This window comes from Anomaloglossus baeobatrachus, chromosome 8 (genome assembly GCF_048569485.1).
Source record: "Anomaloglossus baeobatrachus isolate aAnoBae1 chromosome 8, aAnoBae1.hap1, whole genome shotgun sequence".
NCBI classification, from domain to species: domain Eukaryota; kingdom Metazoa; phylum Chordata; class Amphibia; order Anura; family Aromobatidae; genus Anomaloglossus; species Anomaloglossus baeobatrachus.
This window is the reverse complement of record NC_134360.1, coordinates 254559138-254571446: the sequence shown is the minus strand read 5'-3', so window position 1 is coordinate 254571446 and position 12309 is coordinate 254559138. Positions and strand designations below refer to the sequence as shown.

General features: G+C 49.3%; 1 protein-coding gene across 4 annotated transcripts in view; it reads right to left on the bottom strand.

The window, feature by feature from the left end:
- The window catches only part of OSBPL9 (oxysterol binding protein like 9), a 155741-nt gene extending 144382 nt beyond the window's left edge, over positions 1-11359 (bottom strand). For all 4 annotated transcript variants that reach the window (XM_075320562.1, XM_075320563.1, XM_075320564.1 and 1 more), the window contains exons 1-2: positions 11235-11359; positions 1525-1575 (exon numbers count right to left, since the gene is read on the bottom strand). In XM_075320562.1, coding sequence (XP_075176677.1) covers positions 1525-1575; positions 11235-11345 — 162 coding nt within the window. In that variant the 5' untranslated portion in view covers positions 11346-11359. The remainder of the gene's footprint in view (positions 1-1524; positions 1576-11234) is intronic.
- Between the last annotated feature and the right edge of the window lie 950 nt (positions 11360-12309).

The following is a 12309-nucleotide window of genomic DNA, read 5'->3' as shown; positions in this document are numbered from 1 at the left end:
ATGTGTGAGCTCATATATACTGTCAGGGGGAGGGCTTTCTGTTGCCTGGAGATTTATCAGGCTGCCAATAGCAACCAATCACAGCTTAGCTTCTATTTTGCGACAGTTAATCTGAGCTCTGATTGGTTAATATAGGCAACAATTTAATAATTACATTTCTATTTGTTTTGTGGTGTTTGTGTGCAGAATACATTTTTAATACATTCTATTTTGTTAACAGCAGTTATTAACCCGGGTAGTACAGCTTATCTCTCTCTATCTATATCTATCTCTATATCTCTATTTATATATATCTCTCTCTATTTATCTAAGTATCTATGTATCTATCTATATTTGTTGCTATATGATGAAAAGACAGTTTTTGCGAAGTTAATATTTATTTTATTTCTAATTTATTTTATTTACAGTGTTCACTGAAGGGGTTAACTGGTTTACAGTTTTATATATTGGGTTATTATGAATGTGGCAATACCAAATGTGTACTTTTTTATAGACATTTGTTGGTATATTTATTTAATTTCTTTAGTTTGATTTTCCAAAAAACAAAACAAAAAACTATTTTAACTTTTTTTTTTTTGCTCCTGGTATGATCTCAGAGGCTTCCGTAGTTCAGTGACCCGGAGGTCATCTGTGGTCAGCGTGGTAATTATCAGGCCCTTATGTTGCGGGAGCACCGATCGGACAGGAGAGCGCGCGCACTCCCTCTACCAGCCCCTAAAAGCTGCAGTCAATATAGTCGTGGTGGTCAGTGTGATAAGTGCAACATTTTTTTTCTTAACCCATCGTGATATGAACAAAACCCAAACCGACCAATTAAAAAAAAAAAATGCTGAGGATCTATTTCTTTTTAAGGGTTTCCCCAGCCCTATGATATTGATCATCACCTCTCCACTGATCAGCTGTTAGCAGGTCTTAGGGCAATTCTAGTAGCCACGTGTATGGATTCAGAACGTCACAGCGCCACACACAGAGTAGTGGCCGTTCTCTGGTACTGCAGCTCAGCTCCCGTTTACTACCCTAAAGTTAGGCTGTCAATTTCCAAGTCCTGGACAACTCCTTAGAATATTCAATATGGCTCAAAAAATAAAATAAAAGATAGGGGACCATGGAATAATCATTACAGGAGCTGTAAAGAGTTGTGGGGCAGTGAAAAAAAACTTTTGTAACGTGCTGCTCCCTACAGAGGGGTGATCAAGGGAGGTCAGCGCCATGTTTCCCCGATTACAGAGGGGCAATGTAGCGACCGCTTCCCTTTATCACCGCCCTGTATGGAGCACGATGGTGTCATATTCCTGCAGCTGCTGCACATTAGGACGCAGAGCTCCTGACTGCGGTCATTAATCACGCAGGGTCCGGTCCTCGGGGAGCGTCCATGTCGCTTACGCTTCACATATGATCGGCCATACAGGAAATGTTGACAGTGGAAGATTAGTAAAGAGATCACCGGTCACAACAGAGATTCAGGAGAGACCTGAGTCACAGAAAAGAATAGAACAAGGCATCTTGTAATGAGCCCGCACTTACCCTGAGACGGACGCAGCCGCGCCGGGACCCCCGCATCATCTTGTCTTTAGACTGAAAAAGAAATGAAACAAGAATTTTATTATTATTTATGGAGATCATCGCTCCCACCTCTCACTTCTACCAAACTAAGAAAAGATGAAATGTGATGTTCTATGGTGAGGTGTCCGAGATTAAAGAGAATCTGTCATTTAATCAGAGAGATGCATAATGTACGGGAAGAGATCCTGATTCCAGCGATGTGTCACTTACTGGGCTGCTCAGTGTAGTTTTGATAAAATCACTGTTTAATCTGCAGCAGATTATCATTACAGGACTACTTTGTAGTCAAGCATATTCATGAGCTCTGTATAACTGTAGCAGAGAAAACACTGATTGTTTCAAAATGACAGCAAACAGCTCAGTAAATGACATCCCTGGGATCAGGGTCTCGGTCTCTACATTATGCTGGGGGGAGGGTCTTGCTAAATTCTCCTAAAAAGGGGCTGAAAGCCAGTACTTACGAAGCGCTCACTGATATCCTAATCAGGCACGAATACTAAGATTTTTTATAGCAAGATACTATTTATTTTAATAGCACATGAATAGTCAATGGTACATAGGCATTAGCACTACTTTATAGTCATAGAATCTTATACAATAACAGAAATATGCATCAACATTACCGTATGTTGTAGCACTCCATCAGAGAGACTCGATTAGTGAGAAGGAAGACAACCCGGCCTCTGCATCACAGGCGCAGTGCATCCACTTGAGCGTCCCGGAAATGTCCCTATCTCACTGAGCGAGCCCTGTATTTTTATACCAAACTTTGTACATTGTGGTCATCGTGTGCACTGAGTATTTTAATTGGTGACCAGCATGCGATTGCTGTGTCATGGTCATGTAACCTGACCACACGCTGCTGTTGGCACCAGTAGCTTCCTACACATGTTGCTAGCTAACCACTGGTTTCCTGCATATGTTGCAATGAGCCGTGCGCTAGTTTCCTACACGTGTTACTAACTAACCACTGGTTTCCTGCATATGTTGAACTGTAAGCGTTCCTTCCTCATAATAGTAGTTTGTTCAAGACCTACTAACACGTACTCTTCATCATGGTGAAATCGGGTCAACCAGAGGACACCTCTCTGATACTGAGTTTGGATGGATCAATAAGACCTGTGATCACTATATCTTTTGATTAGGATTCCTATCTAATCACACTCATTCTTCAGTCATATCACATTGGTATCACAGGGAGCAACATAAAATAAAAAAAAAAAACCCTCACAAAACACTCATGGAAACAGCCTAAAATTAAGCACTGACTTACACAGTAGCTTCCCCCAGGAGGAAGCATTAATAATCTAGGTTTTGTTCCTTCTAGGAAAGGGATAAAGTGCATCCTGGGTAAATAGCTTCTTTGCATACATAGCAGAAAGAATGCCACTAAATATATGTACCCATGAAAATATATAGTCATGGCCGAAAAGTGTTGGCACCCTTGAAATTGTTACAGAAAATGAAGTATTTCAGAAAACATTTTTTTTGCAATCACACTGGTTTCATTATACACATTTTTTTTCCTTTGTGTATTGGAACAACACAAAAAAAACTGATTAAAAAGGCAAATAGGACAATTTCACACAAAACCCCAAAAATGGGCGCGACAAAAATGTTTGGCACCTTTCCAAAGTTGTGGATAAATAACCATGTCAAGCATATGATGCTCAGTCAAATTCACCTACGGCAAGTAACAGGTGTGGGCAATATGAAAATGATACCTAAAGAAAAGGGGGAGAAGTTGACTCTTTGCATTGTGTGTGTGCGCGCCACACCAAGTATGGAGAACTGAAATCGGAGAAGAACAGTCTAAGGACTTGATAATCAAAATTATGGTAAAATATCAACAATCAGAAGGTTACAAGTCCATCTCCAGAGATCTTGATGTTCCTTTGTCCAAGGTGCACAACATAATCAAGAAGTTAGAACCCATGGCACTGTAGCTAACCTTCCTGGATGGCAGAGAAAAAATAATGATGAAATGTTGCAACGCAGGACAGTCTGGATGGTCTATAAGCAGCACCATTCAAAGTACCAAAGAAATTCAAGCTCCTGCAGGCTCAGGGAGCATCAGCATCAGTGCAAACTCTCTGTCCACATCTGAATGATATGAAACGCTATATAGAGGAGATCCAGGAGGACCCTGCTACAGACAGAGGCATAAAAAAAAGCTAGACTGCAGCTTGCCAAAATGTAGGAGTGTAACCAAAATCTTTCTGGGAAAGCGTAATGTGGACAGATGAGGCCAAGATATGCTTTACCAAAATGCACTATAATTCAACTGTTTACAGAAAAACAGAATGAGGCCTACAAAGAAAAGAATATAGTACCTACAGTCACATATGGTGGAAGTTCAAAGATGATTTGGGGTTGTTTTGTTGCCTCTGGCACTGGGAGCCCTGACTGTGTGCAAGATATCATGAAATCTGAAGATTACCAAAGAATTTTGGGTGGCAGTGTACTGCCCAGTGTAACGCTGGGAGGGCATCCTAGATCATGCGTCTTCAAACGGGATAATGATCCAAAACATCAGAACCCTTCAGCGCTTTATTTCCATCCATTTCTGGTGCTTCTTGAAGTGGCAGCAATGAGTCCGGATCTAAATCCCATTGACTCCTGTGAAGAGATCTTAAAATTGCTGTTGGGAGAAGAGAAGACGCCTTCAGATGTGAGACCTGGAGCAGATTATAAAGAAGAGTCCAAAATTCCAGGTGAGAAGCAGGAAGATTGTGGATGGATATAGGAAGCGACTGATTGGAGTTATTCCAAAGGGCGCACAACCAAATATTAAGCTGAGGAGGACAACAATTTTTTCAGGCCGAATATAGGGGTTGTGTGTGAAATTATGTCCAATTAGATTTTTATTTTTTTGTACCTTTTTTTTGTGTTGTTCCAAAACACGTTTATTTCCTGTGTAACAAAATATGTGTGATTGGAATAATTCTCTAGGAAAATTTCATTTTCTGGAACAATTTAAAGGGTGTCAACACTTTCAGCCAAGACTGTAAATCTGCATCTGAGCTGTGTACACAACACAGAAGAATCTTTATAATCACGGTGATGTAGTTTTTGTCTTTTATTTTTTTAATCTTAAGTAATTAGCAAATGTCCATCACTTTTAAAACACACTTATCGGAGGCAGGTGAAAACCAAACCATAGAGGGTGGGGCTTAAAAAAAAATAAAAAATGGATCAGTGGTTAGCACTGCAGTCTTGCGGTGGCTCAGTGGTTAGCACTGCAGTCTTGCGGTGGCTCAGTGGTTAGCACTGCAGTCTTGCGGTGGCTCAGTGGTTAGCACTGCAGTCTTGCAGCGCTGGGGTCCTGGGTTCAATTCCCCACCAAGGAAACATCTGCAAGGAATTTGTGTGAATTTCCTCTGGGTTCTCAGCTTTCCACCCACCCTCCAAAGACATACTGATAGGAAATTTAGATTGTGAGCCCCAGTGGGGACAGTGATGATCACATCTGTAAAGTGCTGTGGAATTAATTGTGCCATATAGGTGAGTAAAAAAAAATACTCAGAAATATTCCTCAATGTGGAACATTCACAGGATACTATGGAGGACTGGACTCCTGATCCCCTCCCCCCCCCACTCGCTGTCGTTCAGCCTCACCTGCAGCGCCATGTTTACATTGACCATGGAGGATTAGACTGTGATCCCCCCACTCGCTGTCATTCAGCCTCACCTGCAGCGCTGTCTGCACTGACTATGGAGGATTTTACACAAGAGATTATATCTCAGACGCTCAATCACTAAAGCACCGATGCACAATAATGAAGACTCGTTACAGGCATGTACACACCGTACACTCTCCAGACCCGGCTCATTCATTACTATGCATCGCTGCCCCTGATAGGAGCCCACGCTGTAATTGTCCATGTGCTATTACTCATAATGACTTGTCAACCCCGAGACCGCCCATTACAGGCCAATAACCCCCCGACCGCCCATTACAGGCCAATAACCCCCCGACCGCCCATTACAGGCCAATAACCCCCCGACCGCCCATTACAGGCCAATCACCCCCCGACCGCCCATTACAGGCCAATAACCCCCCGACCGCCCATTACAGGCCAATAACCCCCCGACCGCCCATTACAGGCCAATAACCCCCCGACCGCCCATTACAGGCCTAATAACCCCGACCGCCCATTACAGGCCTAATAACCCCGACCGCCCATTACAGGCCTAATAACCCCGACCGCCCATTACAGGCCTAATAACCCCGACCGCCCATTACAGGCCTAATAACCCCGACCGCCCATTACAGGCCTAATAACCCCGACCGCCCATTACAGGCCAATAACCCCCCGACCGCCCATTACAGGCATAATAACCCCGACCGCCCATTACAGGCCTAATAACCCCGACCGCCCATTACAGGCCTAATAACCCCGACCGCCCATTACAGGCCTAATAACCCCGACCGCCCATTACAGGCCTAATAACCCCGACCGCCCATTACAGGCCTAATAACCCCCCAACCGCCCATTACAGGCCTAATAACCCCCCGACCGCCCATTACAGGCCTAATAACCCCGACCGCCCATTACAGGCCTAATAACCCCGACCGCCCATTACAGGCCTAATAACCCCGACCGCCCATTACAGGCCTAATAACCCCGACCGCCCATTACAGGCCTAATAACCCCGACCGCCCATTACAGGCCTAATAACCCCGACCGCCCATTACAGGCCTAATAACCCCGACCGCCCATTACAGGCCTAATAACCCCGACCGCCCATTACAGGCCAATAAACCCGACCGCCCATTACAGGCCAATAACCCCGACCGCCCATTAGGCTATGTGCGCACGTGTGCGTAATTCATGCAGTTACGCTGCGCTTTTAGCTGCTGCCCGAATCGCTGCGTTCTAAGAAGTGACATGTCACTTCTTCCGTGCGCTTTGCCGGCAGCCCCTGCTCTGTCTATGGCAGGAGCTGCAGGCAGAGCGCACGTTCTCGCCGGCACCATGCGCTTCAGAATGCAGCTTTACAGCTGCGCTCTGAAGCGCACCTTTTCGGTGCGGTGCAGAGCGCACACGTGCGCACATAGCCTAACAGGCCAATAACCCCCGACCGCCCATTACAGGCCAATAACCCCCGACCGCCCATTACAGGCCAATAACCCCCGACCGCCCATTACAGGCCAATAACCCCCGACCGCCCATTACAGGCCAATAACCCCCGACCGCCCATTACAGGCCAATAACCCCCGACCGCCCATTACAGGCCAATAACCCCCGACCGCCCATTACAGGCCAATAACCCCCGACCGCCCATTACAGGCCAATAACCCCCGACCGCCCATTACAGGCCAATAACCCCCGACCGCCCATTACAGGCCAATAACCCCCGACCGCCCATTACAGGCCAATAACCCCCGACCGCCCATTACAGGCCAATAACCCCCGACCGCCCATTACAGGCCAATAACCCCCGACCGCCCATTACAGGCCAATACCCCCGGCCGCCTATTACAGGCTAATACCCCCGGCCGCCTATTACAGGCTAATAACCCCGACCGCCTATTACAGGCTAATACCCCCGACCGCCTATTACAGGCCAATAACCCCCGACCACCCATTACAGGCCAATAACCCCCGACCACCCATTACAGGCCAATAACCGCCGACCACCCATTACAGGCCAATAACCCCCGACCACCCATTACAGGCCAATAACCCCCGACCGCCTATTACAGGCTAATACCCCCGACCGCCTATTACAGGCTAATACCCCCGACCGCCCATTACAGGCTAATACCCCCGACCGCCCATTACAGGCTAATAACCCCCCCGACCGCCCATTACAGGCTAATAACCCCCCCGACCGCCCATTACAGGCTAATAACCCCCCCGACCGCCCATTACAGGCTAATAACCCCCCCGACCGCCCATTACAGGCTAATAACCCCCCCGACCGCCCATTACAGGCTAATAACCCCCCCGACCGCCCATTACAGGCTAATAACCCCCCCGACCGCCTATTACAGGCTAATACACCGTTTGGATTTCGAAACATGATTTACATCAGGAATACATTTTTTTCATTTATTATAAAGCTCAACGAGCCACAAACGCTTCTACGTCAAGTACAGTCCTCGGTCAAAAAAACATGGTGCACATCGCAGCCTGGCAACTGTCAGGTGCCACGTGGCATCAGAGGTTCCTCAACCAGTCGGGGCTGAACAGTCATGTCCCCCAGTCCAGCAATCAGTGGGGGTCCCAGCAGTCACACCTGCACAGATATACTGTGGACAGGTAGTAACGTCTTACTATAATGCCCCTTTAAAAACAAGGAACACAACAACACACCATTGTAAGCAAGCTGCCAATCAGTGGTGGGGGCGTGGCTACACAACTGGGCTGCCATGCAGGCCACACCTAGTCTGGCAGTGATAATCTACTGCTGATAAAACACTGACTACAATTGACACCACAACACAGGCTAGTCAGTGACATCGCTGCAATCAGGCTCTCTTGCCAAATCTGCAGACAAAGTCCTTTTAAACCTGGCATCAAAAGCAAAAACAAAAAAAAGTGCTCAAATCGCTACCAATAAAATGTTCTTGTCTTGTAAATGTGCACTGAAGACACTCCACAATTAATCATAATAATAATAAGATATTGTATATATTAAATTCCTTTCACAGAATGTATTGAAAAATGAAAAGAGGGAAACAATTTCCCTTCCAAGAGCGGCAGCCGGAGACGCACGTGACGCCGCACACGACAGGATACACAACACTTAGCGGAAAGGGTTTTTGGACTGGATTCAGCTGCACAGACATTAATAATGAATGAGGATCAGCGGATGGAGATGCTGCAGCGGCTCCTGAACGAGGCGGCTCCAGATCTCAAGGACCCCACACAGCTGTGTCACAATGCTGGGAGTTGTAGTTCCACAATGAGAAGCAGCAAGGACTGCAGACCGCGGACCAGGCTAATGAGTGGCGAGAGACTGAGGCAGCAAAACGATGATACAGCAAAAACAGATCATAAACCGTCTAATATGTAAACCATGTGCTAAGGCGAGGCACATCAATTTAGAAATTAAGTTGGTTTCTTTCCCCAGCCGACCACGTTAACATCACAGACCGGCGCCCTCCATAGGAAGTAAATAAAACTAATCGAGGGCCGCCACAAGACCCAACTAATCGAGGGCCGCCGCAAGTCACAACTAATCGAGGGACGCCGCAAGACCCAACTAGTCGAGGGCCGCCGCAAGACCCAACTAGTCGAGGGCCGCCGCAAGACCCAACTAGTCGAGGGCCGCCGCAAGACCCAACTAGTCGAGGGCCGCCGCAAGACCCAACTAGTCGAGGGCCGCCGCAAGACCCAACTAGTCGAGGGCCGCCGCAAGACCCAACTAGTCGAGGGCCGCCGCAAGACCCAACTAGTCGAGGGCCGCCGCAAGACCCAACTAGTCGAGGGCCGCCGCAAGACCCAACTAGTCGAGGGCCGCCGCAAGACCCAACTAGTCGAGGGCCGCCGCAAGACCCAACTAGTCGAGGGCCGCCGCAAGACCCAACTAGTCGAGGGCCGCCGCAAGACCCAACTAGTCGAGGGCCGCCGCAAGACCCAACTAGTCGAGGGCCGCCGCAAGACCCAACTAGTCGAGGGCCGCCGCAAGACCCAACTAGTCGAGGGCCGCCGCAAGACCCAACTAGTCGAGGGCCGCCGCAAGACCCAACTAGTCGAGGGCCGCCGCAAGACCCAACTAGTCGAGGGCCGCCGCAAGACCCAACTAGTCGAGGGCCGCCGCAAGACCCAACTAGTCGAGGGCCGCCGCAAGACCCAACTAGTCGAGGGCCGCCGCAAGACCCAACTAGTCGAGGGCCGCCGCAAGACCCAACTAGTCGAGGGCCGCCGCAAGACCCAACTAGTCGAGGGCCGCCGCAAGACCCAACTAGTCGAGGGCCGCCGCAAGACCCAACTAGTCGAGGGCCGCCGCAAGACCCAACTAGTCGAGGGCCGCCGCAAGACCCAACTAGTCGAGGGCCGCCACAAGTCACAACTAGTCGAGGGCCGCCACAAGTCACAACTAGTCGAGGGCCGCCGCAAGACCCAACTAGTCGAGGGACGCTGCAAGACCCAACTAGTCGAGGGCCGCCGCAAGACCCAACTAGTCGAGGGCCGCCGCAAGACCCAACTAGTCGAGGGCCGCCGCAAGTCACAACTAGTCGAGGGCCGCCGCAAGACCCAACTAATAGAGGGACGCCGCAAGACCCAACTAGTCGAGGGCCGCCGCAAGACCCAACTAGTCGAGGGCCGCCGCAAGACCCAACTAGTCGAGGGCCGCCGCAAGACCCAACTAGTCGAGGGCCGCCGCAAGTCACAACTAGTCGAGGGCCGCCGCAAGACCCAACTAATAGAGGGACGCCGCAAGACCCAACTAGTCGAGGGACGCCACAAAACAAAAATTTAATGAAACCACAAAGGCGCTTCCTATGCACATTTTGAGCTCCACACTAAATCCGTTAAAATTTATTTTTCCACTGTACCGCACAATACATATTACATGCCGTATAATTCAGGTTGCAAAGTCCCCGTTCTGTTGATCTGGACTGTTATCAGTAGTGGTGAGTGGGCACTACCATGCTCGGTACTTGTAATGAGCACTGTGATGCTCGGATGGACAAGACCCATGTACCAAGTATGATGGAAGTCAATGGGCTACTCGGGCACGGTTTCTGGAGGACTCTTCTCGAGTTCCCCATTGTCAAAAGCAGTTTAACTGAAATATGCCAGTTAGGCTGCGGTGCGCGCCCCGGGTGTGGCCAGGACGCTCCGCGCACAGCTCTATTCCTATCAGACCCGTTCCTGCCACTTGTACGTGTGTATTGGAGGCTAAAAATCCTGTTTGTAATTGGTTTCCGGTAAAACGTTTGCACTCTTTGGCTTTTTGCGTCTCTGCTCATTCAGCTTTGATGCATTCTGTATCACAAATTCACTGAGAGCTCAGAAAGACAGTTAAGATCAGTGAGCTCACTGACAGGTCCTCAGTTTCCTCGTCCTCTCCCCTGCAATAAGCGGGACAGAGGCTGTAGAGTGATTCATGATGCTGGTAAAGTTATTCGCGCTCCACATATGTGCAATTATGAATACTAATTGCCCCAGAAGCTGCAGCCTTCAGTTTTCCATGTTTATAGTTTGCATAAAAGCAGAAATGACTGATTAACCCCTTCACATCAGGGTCATTTTTTTCATAACTTATCATTCTTGTGGTTGAAAAAAAATAAAAAAAATCTTCGTAAAATGAAGCAATAAATAAATCTGGCTCTCTCTCACTTGTAATAGTTTTAGTATTTTCCCTGCGATTCTCAGTCCTATGGGTGACGTCATAAAATAGTGCTGCTAAAGTTGAGTCCGGGCAGCGAGTCCCGCACTTTGCGGTCAGCCCCCGGTATAGAGGCGGCGGGGAGAGGGGCGTGAGGCCGCGGACACAATACACGCCATATAACGCCGGCCTGCGCGCTCATTGGCTAGAGCTTACAGGGATCGTGCACTCATTGGCTCCACACAGACATAAGCCCAGCCTTATTGGCTAAAGCCCTACCCACAGCTGTACTCTGATTGGCTGGCGCCGGACAGAAGCCCAACGTTTCTCACCTACCGCGGAAAGGCGATCTAAGTACTGCGTCCCCATGGCGGACTACTCACCGTGTAGTAAGACAGCAGGCCGGCGTTGTAGTCCAGCACGAACCAGCGGTACTGCCAGCCTTTCATCACGTTTGTCCATTTACTCAGCGGACCCTCCATGATAGACGCCATCTTGGAATCGTGGAATAACAACAGACGTCTGGACGTGCGTCCTACGTCATCGGGAGAGTAGGCGGAAACGGAATGCGATGGGCGTGGTATTTGTGGCAGTGGGGGCGTGGTTACCCGTTGCTAGGAGAAGCCGGGGATGCCGAGGGCGGCTGAGGAATGGCAGCTCCTGAGGTGTCTGCGGCTTCCTCCACACATTGTACAAAGCTCCACACAGGCACAGAGTATGGGACCGTGCACCAGTCACACAGAGCCACAATGTCACACCTGAGGGCCACAATGTCACACCTGGGGCCACAATGTCACACCTAGGACCACAATGTCACACCTGGGGCCACAATGTCACACCTGGGGGCCACAATGTCACACCTGGGGCCACAATGTCACACCTGGGGGCCACAATGTCACACCTGGGGGCCACAATGTCACACCTGGGGCCACAATGTCACACCTGGGGGCCACAATGTCACACCTGGGGGCCACAATGTCACACCTGGGGCCACAATGTCACACCTAGGACCACAATGTCACACCTGGGGCCACAATGTCACACCTAGGGGCCACAATGTCACACCTGGGGGCCACAATGTCACACCTGGGGCCACAATGTCACACCTGGGGGCCACAATGTCACACCTGGGGGCCACAATGTCACACCTGGGGCCACAATGTCACACCTAGGACCACAATGTCACACCTGGGGCCACAATGTCACACCTAGGGGCCACAATGTCACACCTGGAGGCCACAATGTCACACCTGAGGGCCACAATGTCACACCTGGGGCCACAATGTCACACCTAGGGGCCACAATGTCACACCTGGGGGCCACAATGTCACACCTAGGGGCCACAATGTCACACCTAGGACCACAATGTCACACCTGGGGCCACAATGTCACACCTGGGGGCCACAATGTCACACCTAGGGGCCACAATGTCACACCTAGTGCCACAATGTCACACCT